Source organism: Gymnodraco acuticeps, unplaced genomic scaffold (assembly GCF_902827175.1).
Source record: "Gymnodraco acuticeps unplaced genomic scaffold, fGymAcu1.1, whole genome shotgun sequence".
Taxonomy (NCBI): Eukaryota; Metazoa; Chordata; class Actinopteri; order Perciformes; family Bathydraconidae; genus Gymnodraco; species Gymnodraco acuticeps.
In genome coordinates, this window is record NW_022991133.1 from 51,654 (window position 1) to 71,165 (window position 19,512).

Here is a 19,512-nt window from a genome sequence, read left to right on the forward strand (position 1 = left end):
TGCCAAACTCCAAGAGCCGTGATGACCCCTCTCATCACAGGTGGCTGCTGGGAAATGGAGTCTTTCACTCAGCCGTTGAGCCAGCGCCCCTAACGGTCGGGGACTACATTTCCCATCATGCCCCGCGCGTCTTCTTCCCTCCTTCCTTCCTTCCTGCAGCCTCGGCCCTTCTGCCGTAAAAAGAAAAAAGAAAAAAGAAGGAAGGAAGATGAGAAGCAGCCGCGCGCCGACACCAAGGAGCCGAACCGGAACCGAGTCCAGAACCGCAGAATGAGTCCAGAGGAACCATGGCAGAGGCGTGGCTGCTGACGGACCGGAGATCAGGTGCTGTTCCGCGGCCCTGAAGAGACCCGGAGCCGCTGGAGAGACCCGGAGCCTGGAGGATCTGCAGGGCCGAACCGAGCCGAGCCGAACTGTCCTGATGCTCAGCGGCTGTCTGCAGGGCTGAAGACCGCACCGTCCCTGAAACCAGAGCAGACCCCCCACAGGTGAGAGAGACACACCTGGAGACATACCTGAGACCCGCAGCTGGGCCTGGTCTGGACCGCACGAGAGTTCTGATCCGGACCTCACGAGAGTTCTGATCCGGACCTCACGAGAGTTCTGATCCCACGAGAGCTGCAATAAATCCAGTAATCTGAACACATTTTAAGAACTAAAATATAGTAGAAGTATTCAGATCTTGTACTCAGTAAAAGTAGAAGTACTCAGATCTGGTACTTGAGTAAAAGTAGAAGTACTCAGTAAAAGTAGAGTACTCAGATCTTGTACTCGACTAAAAGTAGAAGTACTCAGATCTTGTACTTGACTAAAAGTAGAAGTACTCAGATCTTGTACTTGAGTAAAAGTAGAAGTACTCCGATCTTGTACTTAGTAAAAGTAGAAGTACTCCGATCTTGTACTTAGTAAAAGTAGAAGTACTCAGTAAAAGTAGAAGTACTCAGATCTTGTACTCGACTAAAAGTAGAAGTACTCCGATCTTGTACTTGACTAAAAGTAGAAGTACTCAGATCTTGTACTTGAGTAAAAGTAGAAGTACTCTGATCTTGTACTTAGTAAAAGTAGAAGTACTCCGATCTTGTACTTAGTAAAAGTAGAAGTACTCAGATCTTGTACTTGAGTAAAAGTAGAAGTACTCAGTAAAAGTAGAAGTACTCAGATCTTGTACTCGACTAAAAGTAGAAGTACTCAGATATTGTACTTGACTAAAAGTAGAAGTACTCAGATCTTGTATTTGAGTAAAAGTAGAAGTACTCAGATCTTGTACTTGACTAAAAGTAGAAGTACTCAGATCTTGTACTTGAGTAAAAGTAGAAGTACTCCGATCTTGTACTTAGTAAAAGTAGAAGTACTCCGATCTTGTACTTAGTAAAAGTAGAAGTACTCAGATCTTGTACTTGAGTAAAAGTAGAAGTACTCCGATATTGTACTTAGTAAAAGTAGAAGTACTCAGATCTTGTACTTAGTAAAATTAGAAGTACTCAGATCTTGTACTTAGTAAAAGTAGAAGTACTCAGATAAAAAAATTCAAATAAAATGACTATAAAATAAGAAATGAATTAAAATGAACATATATACATATTAGATATATTTATATATTCCTGTGTATGTTTGTATGTATATTTTGGTTTTTTCATATTTCCTGTGTATTTGATATGTATTTGAGATGTTATTGTATCTGTTGTGCCCCCTGCAGCATGGAGCGCTCCGGCAGCGTCCAGCTGGACATCCCAGACTTCAGTAACTCGGTGCTGTCTCACCTGAACCAGCTGCGCGTTCAGGGCCGTCTCTGCGACATCGTGGTCAACGTGCAGGGCCAGAGCTTCCGGGCGCACAAAGTCGTCCTCGCCGCCAGCTCGCCGTACTTCCGCGACCACATGTCTCTGGGCCAGATGAGCACCGTGTCGCTAACGGTCATCAGGAACCCCTCTGTGTTCGAGCAGCTGCTGAGCTTCTGCTACACCGGGCGCCTCTGCCTGCAGCTGGCCGACATCATCAGCTACCTGACGGCCGCCAGCTTCCTGCAGATGCAGCACATTATTGATCGCTGCACGCAGATCCTGGAGGGGATCCATCTGAAGATCAGCCTGGGGGAGGAGGACGAGGAGGGGGAGAGTCGAGGGGGGAGAACGCTGGAGGCCGCGGTGCGAAGTGGAGCGAATCACTCCGGGTTGAGACTGATCAGCACCAGAGGGCAGAGATGGCAGAAGTACACACATCCTTTACTCAAGTAGAAGTACACACATCCCTTACTCAAGTAGAAGTACACGCATCCTTTACTCAAGTAGAAGTACACACATCCTTTACTCAAGTAAAAGTACACGCATCCTTTACTCAAGTAGAAGTACACACATCCTTTACTCAAGTAGACGTACACACATCCTTTACTCAAGTAGACGTACACACATCCTTTACTCAAGTAGAAGTACACACATCCTGTACTCAAGTAAAAGTACACACATCCCTTACTCAAGTAGAAGTACACACATCCTTTACTCAAGCAGAAGTACACACATCCTTTACTCAAGTAGACGTACACACATCCTTTACTCAAGTAGAAGTACACACATCCTTTACTCAAGTAGAAGTACACACATCCTTTACTCAAGTAGACGTACACACATCCTTTACTCAAGTAGAAGTACACACATCCTGTACTCAAGTAAAAGTACACACATCCCTTACTCAAGTAGAAGTACACGCATCCTTTACTCAAGTAGAAGTACACACATCCTTTACTCAAGTAGACGTACACACATCCTTTACTCAAGTAGAAGTACACACATCCTTTACTCAAGTAGAAGTACACACATCCTGTACTCAAGTAGAAGTACACACATCCTTTACTCAAGTAGAAGTACACACATCCTTTACTCAAGTAGAAGTACACGCATCCTTTACTCAAGTAGAAGTACACGCATCCTTTACTCAAATAGAAGTACAGACATCCTTTACTCAAGTAGAAGTACACGCATCCTTTACTCAAGTAGAAGTACACGCATCCTTTACTCAAGTAGAAGTACACACATTCTTTACTCAAGTAGAAGTACACGCATCCTTTACTCAAGTAGAAGTACAGATACTCGTGTTTAAAAATACTCTGGTGAAAGTAGAAGTACTGACTAAACTTCTTTACTCGAGTCAATGTAAAGAGGCTTTGAAATGTACTTCAGTAAAAAGTACCCATAACTAGCAGCTGCTTTAAAGAGTACCTGACCTCCCTTTATATTAATAGAACCATAATGTCATTGTTAGCTAATGAAGAAGTGGATTTTGCATAATAGCTGACCTTTAAGTAACAAAGTATTTGTACTCCACTACTTCCCACCTCTGCAGGGGGGCAGCAGAATGTGAGGCCATCAGCCCAGCAGATGATCCTCTCAGCCCTCCGCCCCCCGTGGAGAACAGCGGGATGGAGGGAGGCTCGTCCATCACCACCATTAACGCAGGTCGCAAAGAACCGATCCTCCGCATCAACCGGGCCGGGCAGTGGTTCGTGGAGACCAGCAGCGAGCCGGAGAGGACCGGCAGCTCGGAGGAGGGCGGCGGCACCGAGAGGGTCCGGATCAAGACGGAGAGGATGGAGGAGTGGGGGAATCAGGAGGAAGAGGAAGGAGAGCCAATAGGAGAGGAGACCACCGTGATGATCGACACCTCGGGGAGAAGCACGCTGGTGACCGGGCCCAACGCTCAGCCGTCATCCAGCTTCAGCGAGACGGACAGGTGAGATTCTGCTGTCGTTGTTATAAAAATGTTTGGTTCATAATTGTGTGGGCGGGGCTTAGCGGAGAGACAAACAGCAGGTTTGAGATGTTTGTAAAAGCTTGTAAAATGACCGTTTGTGTGTTTCAGGTTCAGTCCCATAGGCAGTGTCGTCGTCCTCGCCGAGCGTCAGAGAGCGAAGAGTGAGTCTCCGAGCCGAGCGGACGATCTGCGACCGCCTCAGGTACAGAACCAGAACCAATGAGCTCATTTGAACTGTCGAGTAAATATCGCCTCGGTAGGAGATTGTTAGAAAAATCTCACTGTTCCCCAGCTTGAGCTTCAATAATCAGGATCCAGGTACAGTGGGGCAAAAAAGTATTTAGTCAGCCACCAATTGTGCAAGTTCTCCCACTTAAAAAGATGAGGCCTGTAATGTTCATCCTAGGTACACTTCAACTCTGAGAGACAGAATGGGGGGAAAGAATCCAGGAAATCACATTGTAGGATTTGTAATGAATGAATTGGTAAATTCCTCTGTAAAATAAGTATTTGGTCACCTACAAACAAACAAGATGTCTGGCTCTCACAGACCTGTAACTTCTTCTTTAAGAGCCTCCTCTGCCCTCCACTCGTTAACTGTATTAATGGCACCTGTTTGAACTCGTTATCAGTATAAAAGACACCTGTCCACAACCTCAAACAGTCACACTCCAAACTCCACTATGGCCAAGACCAAAGAGCTGTCAAAGGACACCAGAAACTAAATGGTAGACCTGCACCAGGCTGGGAAGACTGAATCTGCAATAGGTAAGCAGCTTGGTGTGAAGAAATCAACTGTGGGAGCAATTATTAGAAAATGGAAGACATACAAGACCACTGATAATCTCCGTCGATCTGGGGCTCCACGCAAGATCTCACCCCGTGGGGTCAAAATGATCACAAGAACGGTGAGCAAAGATCCCAGAGCCACACGGGGGGACCGAGTCAATGACCTGCAGAGAGCTGGGACCAAAGTAACAAAGTCTACCATCAGTAACACACTACGCCACCAGGGACTCAAATCCTGCAGTGCCAGACGTGTCCCCCTGCTTAAGCCAGTACATGTCCAGGCCCGTCTGAAGTCTGCTAGAGAGCATTTAGATGATCCAGAAGAGGATTGGGAGAATGTCATATGGTCAGATGAAACCAAAATAGAACGTTTTGGTAAAAACTCAACTAGACGTGTTTGGAGGAGAAAGAATGCTGAGTCACATCCAAAGAACACCTACTGTGAAACATGGGGGTGGAAACATCATGCTTTGGGGCTGTGTTTCTGCAAAGGGACCAGGACCACTGATCCGTGTAAAGGAAAGAATGAATGGGGCCATGTATCGTGAGATTTTGAGTGACAACCTCCTTCCATCAGCAAGGGCATTGAAGATGAAACGTGGCTGGGTCTTTCAGCATGACAATGATCCCAAACACACCGCCCGGGCAACGAAGGAGTGGCTTCGTAAGAAGCATTTCAAGGTCCTGGAGTGGCCTAGCCAGTCTCCAGATCTCAACCCCATAGAAAATCTTTGGAGGGAGTTGAAAGTCTGTGTTGCCCAGCGACAGCCCCAAAACATCACTGCTCTAGAGGAGATCTGCATGGAGGAATGGGCCAGACATACCAGCAACAGTGTGTGAACACCTTGTGAAGACTTACAGAAAACGTTTGACCTCTGTCATTGCCAACAAAGGGTATATAACAAAGTATTGAGATGAACTTTTGTTATTGACCAAATACTTATTTTCCACCATCATTTGCAAATGAATTCATTAAAAATCAGACAATGTGATTTCCTGGATTCTTTCCCCCCATCCTGTCTCTCATAGTTGAGGTGAGGATGAACATTACAGGCCTCTCTCATCTTTAAGTGGGAGAACTTGCACAATTGGTGGCTGACTAAATACTTGTTTGCCCCACTGTATCTGTGATCCTCTCCAGAATGGAAGGAGTCATCACATACAGAGCATCAACTAGTTCCTGAACAGTGTCCTTCACATGCTGATATCCAAGAGAGGGAGTTACACAGTCACAAGATGGAGGAGTAGAAAGCAGTATTCAATGTTTACTTCAGATTAGCTCCACGTCAGAAATGAGCATGCTTGATGTCTCTCTCCATAGAGGCTGAATCATCATGTTAATCACATAGCTATCATCTGCCTCAAACAGTCCTGATGCTCTTCTAGGTAATCACACATCCTGTCATGTTCACAGCTACAGTTGATACCTTTGTTATCACGCTACTCTCATGTTGGAAGAGGACATTCAGTATTTTCACAACAGAAATGTCGCTTGGATTTCAGATCCAGTGATGGATGTTCTGGTTCAGTATTAACGTGTTTCTCTCTGCATCAGGGCGAGGAGAACGCCTCCTTCGATATGGGCGGCTACGAGGACTACCTGAGGGAGCAGGTGGGCGACCGCTGGTTCCGCTACAACCCGCGTCTCACCTGCATCTACTGCTGCAAGTCCTTCAACCAGAAGGGCAGCCTGGACCGCCACATGCGGCTTCACATGGGCATCACGCCCTTCGCGTGTCGCATCTGCGGGAAGAAGTACACGCGCAAGGACCAGCTGGAGTATCACATCCGCAAGCACACGGGCAACAAGCCCTTCCACTGCCACGTCTGCGGCAAGAGCTTCCCCTTCCAGGTAGGATGGGAATGATTAATCCAATATTCCAATATTGAAACAATTCTTTCCTAGTTCCTTAGAGTCCAAGGGGATGTATTCAAAAGTCCACATATATACAGAGGTATAATGTAACTAAGTACTTTTACTCAAGTACTAGATCTGAGTACTTCTACTTTTACTGAACCACAAGATCTGAGTACTTATACTTTACTTGACTACATGTTTCTGGTATCAGTACTTTACTCCACTACTTGTTTTTTTTTATGGGAGGGGTGCCTAAATTGATTACATATGAAATAGGTTAATTAAATGTATACGACAGTGCCATTTTAAATATCTTTTTTTTATAGGATATATAAGATAAGATGAGATGGACCTTTATTAACCCCTGTGGGGAAACTCAGTAGTTTAACAGCAACAGGGTGAGATTGAAAAAGAGGACAGCACAGATTCACACAGATGAATACAACTAAGGATAAAATTAAAGATAAAAATAAATAACTCTAAAATATTAAATGAATTAAAATGAACATATATTGGGTCATGTGTTCATACTATTTACATGTGTGTTTGAATACAGTGTGTATTTTATGTCCAGTAATTGTAAAAAATGTTAAAAAAATTCGGTTAACTGTTTTTTTGGGGGTTGAATATTCGAATATAAATATGCTTTCAAATTCCCATCCCTACGTCCAGGCCATCCTCAACCAGCACTTCCGTAAGAACCACCCGGGCTGCGCTGCCCAGGAGGCCCAGAGCGCGTCGCCAGAGACCACCACCACTTCCGTGACCTCCAGAGGGAGGCCCAGCGACGAGGCCTCACCCAGCCAGGAGGAGGGAGAGGGCGGGGGGGCGTACGGAGAGGGACCCCAGGCCTCTGTCTCCACCACGGGGCCCGACTAAACCCCTGAACTGTCTCCGCTTTAAACCGCATCTACCTTCACAAAGCTACCCAACAGATGAAGCTAAATGAAGAAACGCCACACACTCCAACAACCTCAGTCGCCACGCCACGTGGGTCTTTTACGTTACAGATTTCTACTTTTATATTTACAGTTACAGGTTCAACAGACAAACGGCTCAGTGCCAGAGCAACACTAAAACCTTCATATCTGCCTCGAGACAATCCAGAGCGGCGCGGTTAATATTCATATTTATAAAAGTAATCCTGCGCGCTCTCTAAAGTGCCACAGCGGCGATAAAACATTTAGATGCACAAAAAGTCAGACTGTTAAAGTTCCTGTGTGATCAGAGTTCCTTTCTCATGAAGCTTAGTGGGAAAACATTTCACACTAATTATCTCTGTGCTAACCATTAGTTTAATTTGCATTATAAATACAGTGATCATTTGCTCTTTAAATGATAGATCTAGGAGAGTATCTCCACAGAGTCCAAGGAGACATCTTCAAATATATGTTTGTGTCTGATCGAAGAGTGTAACTTTATTGTTAGAAGATAAAGAAAAACATTAACTGTCTAGAAGAGCACTTTACCAAGACCAGTTAACACAAGTTATACATGTTTCATGTCTGCACCTCCCTAAGATTCATCAAAATGGGGCCAGACAAACATAACCTCCTTGGAATTGGTGTTACTAATCTCATCTAAAAATAATCTCGATTTAATATTCTAAAGACATGGTCCACTAACTTTCCTATTCCCAGAGCTTTCCACTGGTTCCCTCGGTCTTCTTTAGAGAATCCGACCTGCTCAGCTGTCATCAGGTAATCTAGGTAAAGGACTTTAACCCTCATTTATTAAAGTCCAACGTTACCTCTGAGCCTGGTTAACGCTGAGAGGGAAGAAGGCCATGGGAGGAAAGCTCCAATGATTTAGTTTCAATCATCAGGTAAAGAACTCTGATCACATGGGATTACCTAATTTGGCTGTAAAATAAACAATTCAGATTTATTGATTGATAGTTAGGGCTGTACCGAACACAACAAAACTAATAATATTATATTATTATTGCAATTCAATTTCAGAGGTAGCTGCGTACAAATGTTTCAATATTTTCCAATAAATCCAGAGCGTTGGAAAGACCAAAGTCAAAAACATTGTTAAAACTATTCACAACATGTTTTTATCCAACCAAAATAGAGTATATACTGTAGGAATTTTTTTTTTAATCAGAACCAGGAGTAATTACATAAGGTGTTCCTCAGGGATCCATATTTGGACCCCTAATTCTTTATCCAAAATATGTAAATTATATATTTTAAATCTGCAGGTGATTGTGAGCTCCTTCTGAATGCTGACAATTCAGTTTGCATTTACTTTAAAAAGTTTGATTTTCACAACATTTCACAAAGTTTTTAAAAATAATAGACTAGAATATATTGAAGATATTAATGGCATCACATTGGATCCAGGAGAAATCACATCTGGTGTTCCTCAGGGATCAACCTTAGGACCACTGCTGATAATCTGATATACGTCAATTATAGTTAACCTGGAGTTGATTGGGAGCTCTTTGTGTATGCTGACGATTCAGCTTTTAAAATTAAAACTGTCTTTGGTTTGGATTTATTCAAAAAGTTAGATGCAATCATTTCCCAAATTCACAAAATATTTGATCCAACCAAATATTATGCGTCAAAACCATATCTTTAACTGTTAATCTTGTTCCCCTTGCTGTTAAGATAAGATAAGATGGACCTTTATTAATCCCTGTGGGGAAATTCAGTAGTTTAACAGCAACAGGGTGAGAATGAAAAACAGGACAGCACAGATGCAGACAAGATTAAATACAATTAAAGATTACTATTATATACAGGTAAGTAACTTTTACAATAAGAATTAAATGAACATATAGACATATTTGAGTCATATATACATATTAAATATATTTACTTGTATGTAATCTAACAGCACCATAAGTACATTTATACGACCACAATAATCAAACACTGAACACTAACGCTCGGTACAGCCCTGCAGAAACCTTGTGAGGTTCTGGTGCACCTGGCAGCCTGTTGACGAAGATAAGCTACACCGCTCAGTTACCTCTCATCACGACGCAATACAGCTGCTGCCCCGCACAGCACCACCGGGGGGCGCTCTCACCACAGGGCCCCCAGAGACTTCTCAGATATTTTTATAAAAAAGCATGACTTCTTCTTCTTTCTTTTTTCTTTTTTCTTGGACACTTTTTTTGCTCTGACAATGTGTGTAACGAACGAGGAGGCCGAGTCACGACCCGACCGGGAACTTATTGTTTGGGACGCATTAAATCTGCTGCACGTCCGCGAGGGAAACGGGGTTTAGCTAGGGGGGGTTAGAAAGATCGATATATCTTATAATATCGTTTACATTCAAAGACTCCTCTCAGACGTCGGCTTATATTTGAGTTAAAACACGTTAGATATCTGTCCTGTAATTTGTCTTTTACGATTTGATGTACATCGTAACGACAAGGAGTCGCGTAAGGGAAGAAAAGTAAACATTAAAACTAAGATGCTTTTGTCGATGTATTCTTTATACGCAGATAGTTAGACGTATAATTAGTTGATTAGTTGAAGATCTCAATACACTTTATTTTCCCGAGCTGCTATTAAATATTATTTTCCTCAGCTCTGTTCAGTGATTCTGGTTTATTGGAATATTTTTGCTGAAAATAAGTTGTCGCACGCAACTAACCACGAGAACATATTAACATTAGCTAACGTAGCTTTTGTCCGTTAATGCTTGATTTTCGATCGTGACGATTGTCCGTTCATATCCAAGTTTGGAAAAAGCTTAGTATTACAACTTTACATTTCCAGACAGAGAAGCTTACAATTCACATCGTCAACATCATCAGGAAATCGCTTCTAGCATTTTTTATTTTACATTACACAAATGGCAAATTTATCGTACAAATGCGATAATTATCATACATCCGACAGCTCTGTTTCTTATCTTCCCAGCGTCCTCATTGTTATGGGCTATAGTCGCAGTTTAAAATGCTAAAGAACGAAGGCAGATGGACGTCTCAAATACAGTTTGAAAACATGTAAAAAAGAGTATGACATGAGGGTTTACACAAATAACCGGATTTTAACATTGTTAAAACTATTCACAACATGTTTTTATCCAACCAAAATAGAGTACATAAGGTAGGAATTATACCTTTTTAATCAGAACTGGGAGTAATTACATGTGGTGTTCCACAGGGATCCATCTTGGGACCCCTAACTCTTTATCTAAAATATGTAAATTACATGTATTTTCGAATTTTCCGAACGTATAACGAGCGTACGGTCCCGTGCAGCAGAGGTAATGCGTCCCGGTTTCGGGTCAGTGATCGGCGGGGCGGGGGTTTTCCCGTCAGACAGGATGGATGTATTCTCCGGACCATTGAGCCGGACTTAAACCCTCAACAGGTCTCAGATCAGCGACCGGAGGGCGGCGGGTCCAGACACCAAAGGAAAGAGGACGAGGAACTTCAGCACTTATCAGAGAGAGAGGATCAAAACACTTTTTATAAGAACAATATAAATCACATATTATCAGACGTATTTAAACTACTATGATGTTTTTTTTGTTTTTGCATAATGTAAGTCAGCTGGTAGCACGTGGAGCGGCGGTTTTGGGTTTTTCTACTGCGCCGCCGTGAGTCTGACGTTTTTATGCAAGAAGCCAGCGGCTGTGACTGTTCAGGCGAACACAGGAACCTTCAGGTATTCAGACTCTCTTTCCGTTAGCCCACGTAGCAGAGCGCTAACGGCTAAACCTCAGAAACCTGTCAATAAACTTAGACTGCAGCCGCAGGGGGTGGGGGGGGAAATCCTGCGAGTCAAAACCCAGGGCTGGGCAACATAGAACAACTCTCCAATGCACCAACTACACCACCTCTCTCCAATGCACCATGGCAACAGAAAATACGGCTCTCCGATTGGCTGACAGGTATTCGTTAAACTCCTGTTAGCTTACTGATTTCTTTATTCTGAATAATGTCATGAATCTGATACGGGTCATGTAAACAGCATATTCTTTATTATTCCCTGTTCTGAATGCAGTATTCTCAGATGAAGGCGTGTGTGATTTGCTGATATTATTCAGGTTTTAGGAGGATTATTTGTACGTGTATACGTGTATGCAGCACATTCACAATGAGAGGCTGAGTTTTTGTTCTCTTCGCTAAGATATTTTTACTTGTTAAGAAGAAAACTTGTGAAGCATATTTTAGGAACTGCGGCTTTGTGTTGCATAGCTGATGAAGTGAAATGGTGCATCAGGAAAAACAAAAAACTCCTCAAAGAAAAACTTTTTACAAGCTAAAACGTGCCGTGTTGCCCAGCTCTGAGAGAAAAAGGGAAAGTCTTGCAAGAACAAACAGACTGAAGTCATTCAGAGAGGAACAGAAAAATAACTCCACAAGTCTGACCGAGTCCACACGCGCACAGGTTTCTCTTTCCCTGAGTTTTGGCCTCTTATACTCACGCTGATTTAAGTCACTAAAACACCTCTTTATATGTCAGTGTATCTAACCTGCCAACAGGACCTTTCAAATGTTTACACATTAATATATTTTCTGAATCTACATCAACAACTCACCTCACAGACGGCAGTTTTCCTTCTTTTTTTAAATCCATAAAAAGGTTAAAAACACCTGAGTACGTGTGGACTAGGCCAGGACCTTATTCGCTGCTGATCAAGACGTTTGGGGTTACGTTTGGTCACCAGTGGACTGAATCTTTCTGTCCTCTCTGCACATCATTTTATAACTCAGTTAAAGTCACAAATCGCTGCTTCCAGATCAGATGCTGGACTCGATTCCGGTCCCGCCCGGAGGACATGGAGGAGGAAAACTCAGATCAGAGTATAGACGACAATAATACGTTAAATAAAATACTAAGAAGTATTCGAGAAAATCTTTACTTGAACATCAGATTTTCTCTCCGAATGTAACTCCCCTTTTGGGGCTCCTTAATCTTTTCAATAATTTGATTGAACTAAAATTGCATTTATACACCGTCATGATTTGTTTAAATGAAGTGCTGCGTATTCAAATATAGATTTAACTTCAAATAATGTATAGAAACAGGCAGTAAAAGTGATTTGCAGCTTGAAATACAAAGATTCTTCTTGTATTAACACTGATATTTTTAGTGTTAAGCATCAAATATAAAACATAAAAAACATGTTTGCTGACTTTGTAAAGTTTCAAATTAACTCAAGTTCAAAATGATTGTTTTAAAGACTCACAATCCGACTCTTCCTCCTCCTCCTCTTCGTCTCAGTTAAACTGTGAAAACAGCTCAACCTCATCTTCATCCGTTTACTTTCAAAACGCCAAACGTTGGTTTCACGTCTCCTCAGCTTCTGGCTCTTTTATTATTTTGTACTGTGTGAATCAGATGTTTTATGATATCCAGTAATATTGACCATGACATGCCTAATTATAAATCATTTAGCTATATTCACTTAATGAGATTACTCTTTACTGTTGATTCCTCAAAGTATATCCTAATATATCGATGCAGAGTCAAAAAGAAACGTTTAGTAAATTAACTTTTAATACTGTACATGTTATTTTAAAGAGGAGGTACTTAACACGTGTCGTAGGAACCGGAAAAGGTTTTATGTGAAAATCCTTTATGTTGCATGTCTCTGTTGGTGGAGGAGGGGGGGGGGGGGGGGGGGGGGGGGGGGGAAGGTTGATTATAAGTTTAGAAAAATGTGAAGAAGCTTCTTTCACCATGACCACTAGATCTGTCACAGGTCGCCTCCACAGGAAATAAAGCACTTTAAGTGTCCACAGCCACGCCTCATTCTTTACCTGCACACATTACCCACAATGCACCTGACGAGAAAACAACTTACATCTCGTTAGGTGTACGGACATCTACTGTAGTAACCAGTATTAGATAGTTAGCTCTAAGTAAAGATAAATAGTTCAAATAATTAGCTAAAATTAACAGTTAAAGGTCCCATGGCCATTTCCACTGATCATAGTTCCATTGTTGAGGTCTACTAGAATAGATTTATATTGTTCAATGTTCCAAACTCTCATTGGTTTCTCACAGCATCTCTGTATAGTCTGTGTATTCACTCTCTGTCCTACACGGCTTGTTGGAGCTCCTGCCCCCCCCCTCCCCCCCCCCCCCTCCTCCCTGTGAGCCCAGTGTGCTCTGATTGGTGGGGACGTTGCGAGGCTCGCTGCTCAGTGATCTGGCTTACTGGTGTGGTTTCCGGGTCGGCGATACAGCGGGAACAAGCAAAACTCATCCTGAGCACACAAACACTCACAGCCGAAATAAAAACAATAAGTGTGGCTTGATGAGTTAGAAAAAGGTTTATAACGCTGTGAGAATGGGTCTGCGGAGAGCATTTCTCCACCATCCCAACTCCTCTATTACCAACCAGGGGACTGTTAGTTGAAAATGTACGCTAAAGGTCCCCACCCCTCCTGGTGTGTGAGGAGCTCCGTGGATTGGTCCATTTTGGTTCCGGGAAGAAACATGGAAAAAGAGAGATCTCCAACGAGGCGTTCTGGGGCAGCAGACAGGTCTTCTCTGTGTTAGAGTTTTACTCGCTACAGGGTGCACTTTGAGGGTTTGTGACTCTGCAGACCGGTTACATGCAGAAAAAGCTTCATAACACAAGGGGACGGGTGACAACCAGGAAAGCATGACATGGGTCCTTTAAAATAGGAAACAGTAACGGATAAACAATAGAAATAATTAGCTAAAATGTGCAAATAGACTGTTGAAGTAGTTAGCTAAAAGTACCACAAACTGTTTTAAATAATTAGCTAAAGTAAGGGATTAACAGTTCTAATTGTAAGCTAAGTTGTATGCTAATAGCTTGCTAAGTAATAAATAAACAGTTAGCTAAAGCTTTTAAATAGCCGTTTATCTGTTCTAACGGATTACAAATAGTTCAGTCAGACAACTCACGTGTTTCTTAATATGTTTATTAGAGCAGCATATAGTTTGAGTTTAGCGTCTAGGCTCGGGCCTCACCACTCCACAGATTTACAAAGAACATTGAGTGATGATTAGATAACTATCCCCGAGCCTACATGTGGAGCTGGGATGGAGCTGAGGTGGAAGCTGAAGTGGAAGCTGAAGTGGAAGCTGGGGTGGAAGCTGGGGTGGAGCTGGGGTGGAAGCTGGGGTGGAAGCTGGGGTGGAGCTGGGGTGGATGCTGGGATGGAGCTGGGGTGGAAGCTGGGATGGAGCTGGGGTGGAAGCTGAGGTGGAAGCTGGGGTGGAAGCTGGGGTGGAAGCTGGGGTGGAGCTGGGGTGGAAGCTGGGGTGGAAGCTGGGGTGGAAGCTGGGGTGGAAGCTGAAGTAGATGCTGGGATGGAGCTGGGGTGGAAGCTGGGATGGAGCTGGGGTGGAAGCTGGGGTGGAAGCTGAGGTGGAAGCTGGGGTGGAAGCTGGGATGGAGCTGGGGTGGAAGCTGAGGTGGAAGCTGGGGTGGAGCTGGGGTGGATGCTGGGGTGGAAGCTGGGATGGAGCTGGGGTGGAAGCTGGGGTGGAAGCTGGGGTGGAAGCTGGGGTGGAAGCTGGGATGGATGCTGGGGTGGAAGCTGGGGTGGAAGCTGAGGTGGAAGCTGAGGTGGAAGCTGGGGTGGAAGCTGGGATGGAGCTAGGGTGGAAGCTGGGGTGGAAGCTGGGGTGGATGCTGGGATGGAGCTGGGGTGGAAGCTGGGGTGGAAGCTGGGGTGGAGCTGGGGTGGAAGCTGAGGTGGAAGCTGGGGTGGAAGCTGGGATGGAGCTAGGGTGGAAGCTGGGGTGGATGCTGGGATGGAGCTGGGGTGGAAGCTGGGGTGGAGCTGGGGTGGAAGCTGGGATGGAGCTAGGGTGGAAGCTGGGGTGGAAGCTGGGGTGGAAGCTGGGATGGAGCTAGGGTGGAAGCTGGGGTGGAAGCTGGGGTGGAGCTGGGGTGGAAGCTGAGGTGGAAGCTGGGGTGGAAGCTGGGGTGGTGGTGGGTTAGGCAAGCAGCAGCAACATGAAACGCAGCAGCAGGAACATGAACATGAACGCAACCATAGCAAGTGAACACAGCAGCAGCATAGCGAGGCAGAGGCAGGAAGAGCTGGTAGCTTAAATAGAGCGGCATGTTTAGGAGAATGTGTTTGGTTGGTTGTTAGAGGGACGAGGTGCGTCACGTGTTAATGTATCATTGGTGCTGGAGTTGACTGCCTGAACTAGCTCGCAGGCTTCGCTCCATTTAGGTAATAGTTATGAATTAACAATTCAATGTAACCGTTGAAATACTTAACGTTAGGGAACAATTAGCTAAAAGTAACGGATTAACAGTTGTAATTTTAAGATAAGTTGTAGGCTAATAGCTAGCTAAGTAATGGGTAAACAGTTTAGCTTAAAGAAACGGCTAACAGATATAAAAGTTAACGTAAAAAGAGGAATGAGTAGCTGAATAAACAGTTTAAATAATTAGCTAAAAGTAATGGCTAACAGATGAAACGGTAAGCAGTTAAACAGCCAAAGGTGTAGCATAAACAGATGAAATTGCTAAGAGTAACAGATGAACAGCTAAACGTATAACAGTTGCAATAGATGAGAGTGACACCTACGTCACTTCCGGGCGAAAAGTACGGCCCGCCCACTTTTAGGGGAAAACAACGCTGTCATCTGAATGGCAGTCAATATAAATTCTGAAGTTTTTGCCAATCCCATCAGAAATGTTTGAAAACCGTGGATTTTCTGATCTTCAAAGAGCCCGATGACGACGGCCAGTCAGGCAAACAATTACATTAAATCATTGGAAATCGACGAGCGGGCTCGACATATGGTTAAATTAAAATCAGTAGGCTAGGCTGTAACTTCGCCAGCTGTTACTCTCATGAGCGAGGCGGAACATAATAGTTTTATCACGCCAACAAGCTGCTGTGTCGTTTATTGCTCCTCAAACATTAAAACAAATCCAGAGTTCAGTGTTTCTGAACTTCCTCTAAGAAGAAAGGACAAAGAAGAACTCTGTGGCTTCAGGCTCGATCGCCGTTCAAATGACAGCGTTGGTTTCCCCAAAAAGTGGGCGGGGCCAAAGTGAGATGTTACTCTCATGTATGACATTGATCGCCTACTGCTATATTTAACCATATATCGAGCCCGATCGTCGATTTCCAATGATTTAATGTAATTGTTTGCCTGACTGGCCGTCGTAATCGGGCTCTTTGAAGATCCACAAATCCACGGTTTTCTTAAATGTCTGATCGGATTGGCAAAAACTTCAAAATTTGTATTGATCGCAATTCAAATGACAGCGTTGTTTTCCCCCAAAAGTGGGCGGAGCCATACTTTTTGCCCGGAAGTGACGCATGTGTTACTCTCATGTATAGCCTAAACTAACAGATAGGCGGCTGAAACAGTTAAATATAACGACTGACAGTGGAAATGGCTAGCTTAATGTAATGGATAAACACTTAGGCAAGGCAAGTAGTAGTAGGTTTCTGGGAGTTTGTTCCAGATGTTTGGAGCATAATAACTGAACGCTGCTTCTCCATGTTTAGTTCTGACTCTGGGGACAGAAAGCTGACCAGTCCCTGAAGACCTGAGAGATCTGGATGGTTCATCATTTAGCAGGAGGTCAGAAATGTATTTTGGGCCTAAACCATTCAGTGCTTTATAAACCAGCAGCAGTATTTAGAAATCTATTCTTTGACACACAGGAAGCCAGTGTAAAGACTTCAGAACAGGAGTGATCCACTTTCTTAGTGTCAGTGAGGACTCGAGCAGCGGCGTTCTGAATCAGCTGCAGCTTCCTAATAGATGTTTTAGTGAGACCTGTGAAGACAAGACACCATTGCAGTAGTCCAGTCTACTGAAGATAAAAGCATGGACAAGTTTTTCCAGATCCTGCTGTGACATTAGTCTTTTAATCCTAGATATATTCTTTAGGTGATAGTAGGCTGATTTAGTAACAGTTTTAATGTGACTGTTGAAACTCAGGTCAGAGTCCATGACTACACCTAGAGTTCTGGCTTTATCTGTTGTTTTGAACATTGCAGACTGAAGCTCAGCGCTAACTTTTATACGTTCTGACTTGGCTCCAAAAACCATTACCTCAGTTTTATCTTTGTTTAATTGGAGAAAGTTCTGACACATCCAGTCATTGATTTGTTCAATGCACTTACTCAGTGTTTTAATTGGAGCATAGTCTCCTGGTGAAATTGTGTGTCATCTGCATAGCTATGGTAACTTATTTTGTTGTTCTTCATTATCTGAGCCAGTGGTAGCATGTAGACGTTAAAGAGAAGAGGCCCCAAGATGGAGCCTTGAGGAACCCCACATGTCATATTTGTCAACTCAGATGTGTATTATTTACCTATAGAAACAAAGTTGTTTCTGTCCTTTAAGTAGGATTCAAACCAATTCAGAACTGTTTCCGAAAGTCCCACCCAGTGTTCCAGTCGGTCTAGTAATATGCTGTGGTCAACAGTGTCAAACGCAGCACTGAGATCTAATAATACTAACACTGAAGTTCTGCCACTGTCTGTGTTTAAGTGGATGTCATTAAAGACCTTTACAAGAGCAGTCTCAGTGCTGTGGTTTGGACGAAAGCCTGACTGGAACACATCCAAACAGTTATTTAAATGCAAGAAATTACTCAACTGTTGAAAAACAACTTTTTCAATGATTTGACCTAGAAATGGCAGGTTTGATATGGGCCTGTAATTGTTCATTACTGAAGCATCTCGATTATTCTTTTTTAAGAGCGGTTTAATGACTGCAGTTTTCAGGGCCTGTGGAAAAACACCTGAGTGAAGAGATTTGTTTACTATATGAAGTAGATCTGAGGCCATGCAAGGCAAAACATCTTTGATCCTGTTGGAATAATATCAAGGCAGCAGGAGGAGGATTTCAGAAGTTGAATAATGTCCTCTAGGTTTTTATCATTAATCTGATGGAATTGTGTCATGATGTCTGAATTGATGTTAAGTGGAGATAGGGACAACACATTTGCTGTTCCTGATGCAGAGGCACTGACTGCTTGTCTGATTTTCTGAATGTTGTCAGTGAAGAAGGCAAAATCATTGCACGCCCTGGTGGATAGAAATTCAGAGGCTACTGACACTGGGGGGTTAGTTAGTCTGTCGACGGTAGCAAACAAGGCACGTGCGTTGTTTTTGTTTTTGGTAATGATGTCAGAGAAGAACGATTGTCGTGCGTTTTTCAATTCCAAATTATAAAGGCCAAGTCTCTCTTTATAGATTTCAAAGTGAACCTGGAGATTTGTTTTTCGCCACCTGCGTTCAGCTTTTCGACATTCTCTTTTTTCTGTTTTCACGGTCATGGCCTTTCTCCATGGAGATATTTTCTTGCCAGACACTTCCTTTACCTTAGTTGGAGCAATGGCATCTATAACATTTTTAATTTTTGAATTAAAATGATCTACTAGCTCATTTACTGAGATGTTAGCAGGGGCAAGTGTGGAAGAAACATCCTGAGTAAACATTTCCCTAGTGTTTTCAGTTAAATATCGCTTTGTGGTTACCTCTTTTTGAACATATTTGTGAACAGAAATAGAGCTCTCAAAGAAAACACAGGAATGGTCAGAGAGTGCAACATCAGTCACCACAACCTTAGAGATATTCAGACCCTTTGAGATAATTAAGTCCAGAGTGTGCCCCTTATTGTGCGTGGGCTCCGTCACATGCTGAGTCAGTCCATAGCTATCAAGAACACAAAACAGTTCTTTAGCCCCTCTGTCCTGGGGGTTGTCAACATGGATGTTAAAATCACCAACAATGACTAGACGGTCAAAGTCAATACACACTATAGACAGCAGTTCAGTAAAGTCATCAAAAAGCTTGCACAGTATTTGGGTGGTCTATAGATATTTAGGAACAGAGCTCGAGAGGAGCATTTCAGCCGAAGGGCCACATATTCAAAAGAAGCAAAGTTCCCATAAGATGTCTTCCTGCATTGAAGGGAATCATTGAACAGAATAGCAACTCCACCCCCTTTCTTATGCATTCTTTCCTGACTCATAAAACTAAAGTTGGGAGGGGTTGATTCGATAAGAACAGCTGCACTGTTATTCTGTTCAATCCAAGTTTCTGTTAAAAACATAAAATCGAGATTGTGCTCAGTGATTAAATCATTGATTAAAAATGTTTTTCCTGCCAAAGACCTGACATTTAATAAAGCTAGTTTAAGTTTGTTAAACACACTATCAGTCATGTTTTT

The 19,512-nt window shown here is 43.1% G+C and overlaps 1 protein-coding gene across 2 annotated transcripts; it reads left to right on the top strand.

Annotated features, from left to right (window-relative positions):
- The first annotated feature begins 136 nt into the window (after positions 1-136).
- Positions 137-9,936, top strand: zbtb37 (zinc finger and BTB domain containing 37). Of its 2 annotated transcripts, none has more exons than XM_034237206.1 (6): positions 137-488; positions 1,697-2,230; positions 3,337-3,723; positions 3,853-3,946; positions 6,089-6,385; positions 7,064-9,936. In XM_034237206.1, exons 2-6 carry the CDS (start codon positions 1,698-1,700, stop codon positions 7,268-7,270), a joined length of 1,518 nt encoding a protein of 505 aa, XP_034093097.1. In that variant the 5' UTR covers positions 137-488; position 1,697; the 3' UTR covers positions 7,271-9,936. The 2 variants fall into 2 exon arrangements, with proteins under 2 accessions (XP_034093097.1, XP_034093098.1); XM_034237207.1 differs by having other exon boundaries at positions 1,697-2,209.
- The last annotated feature ends 9,576 nt before the right edge of the window (positions 9,937-19,512 follow it).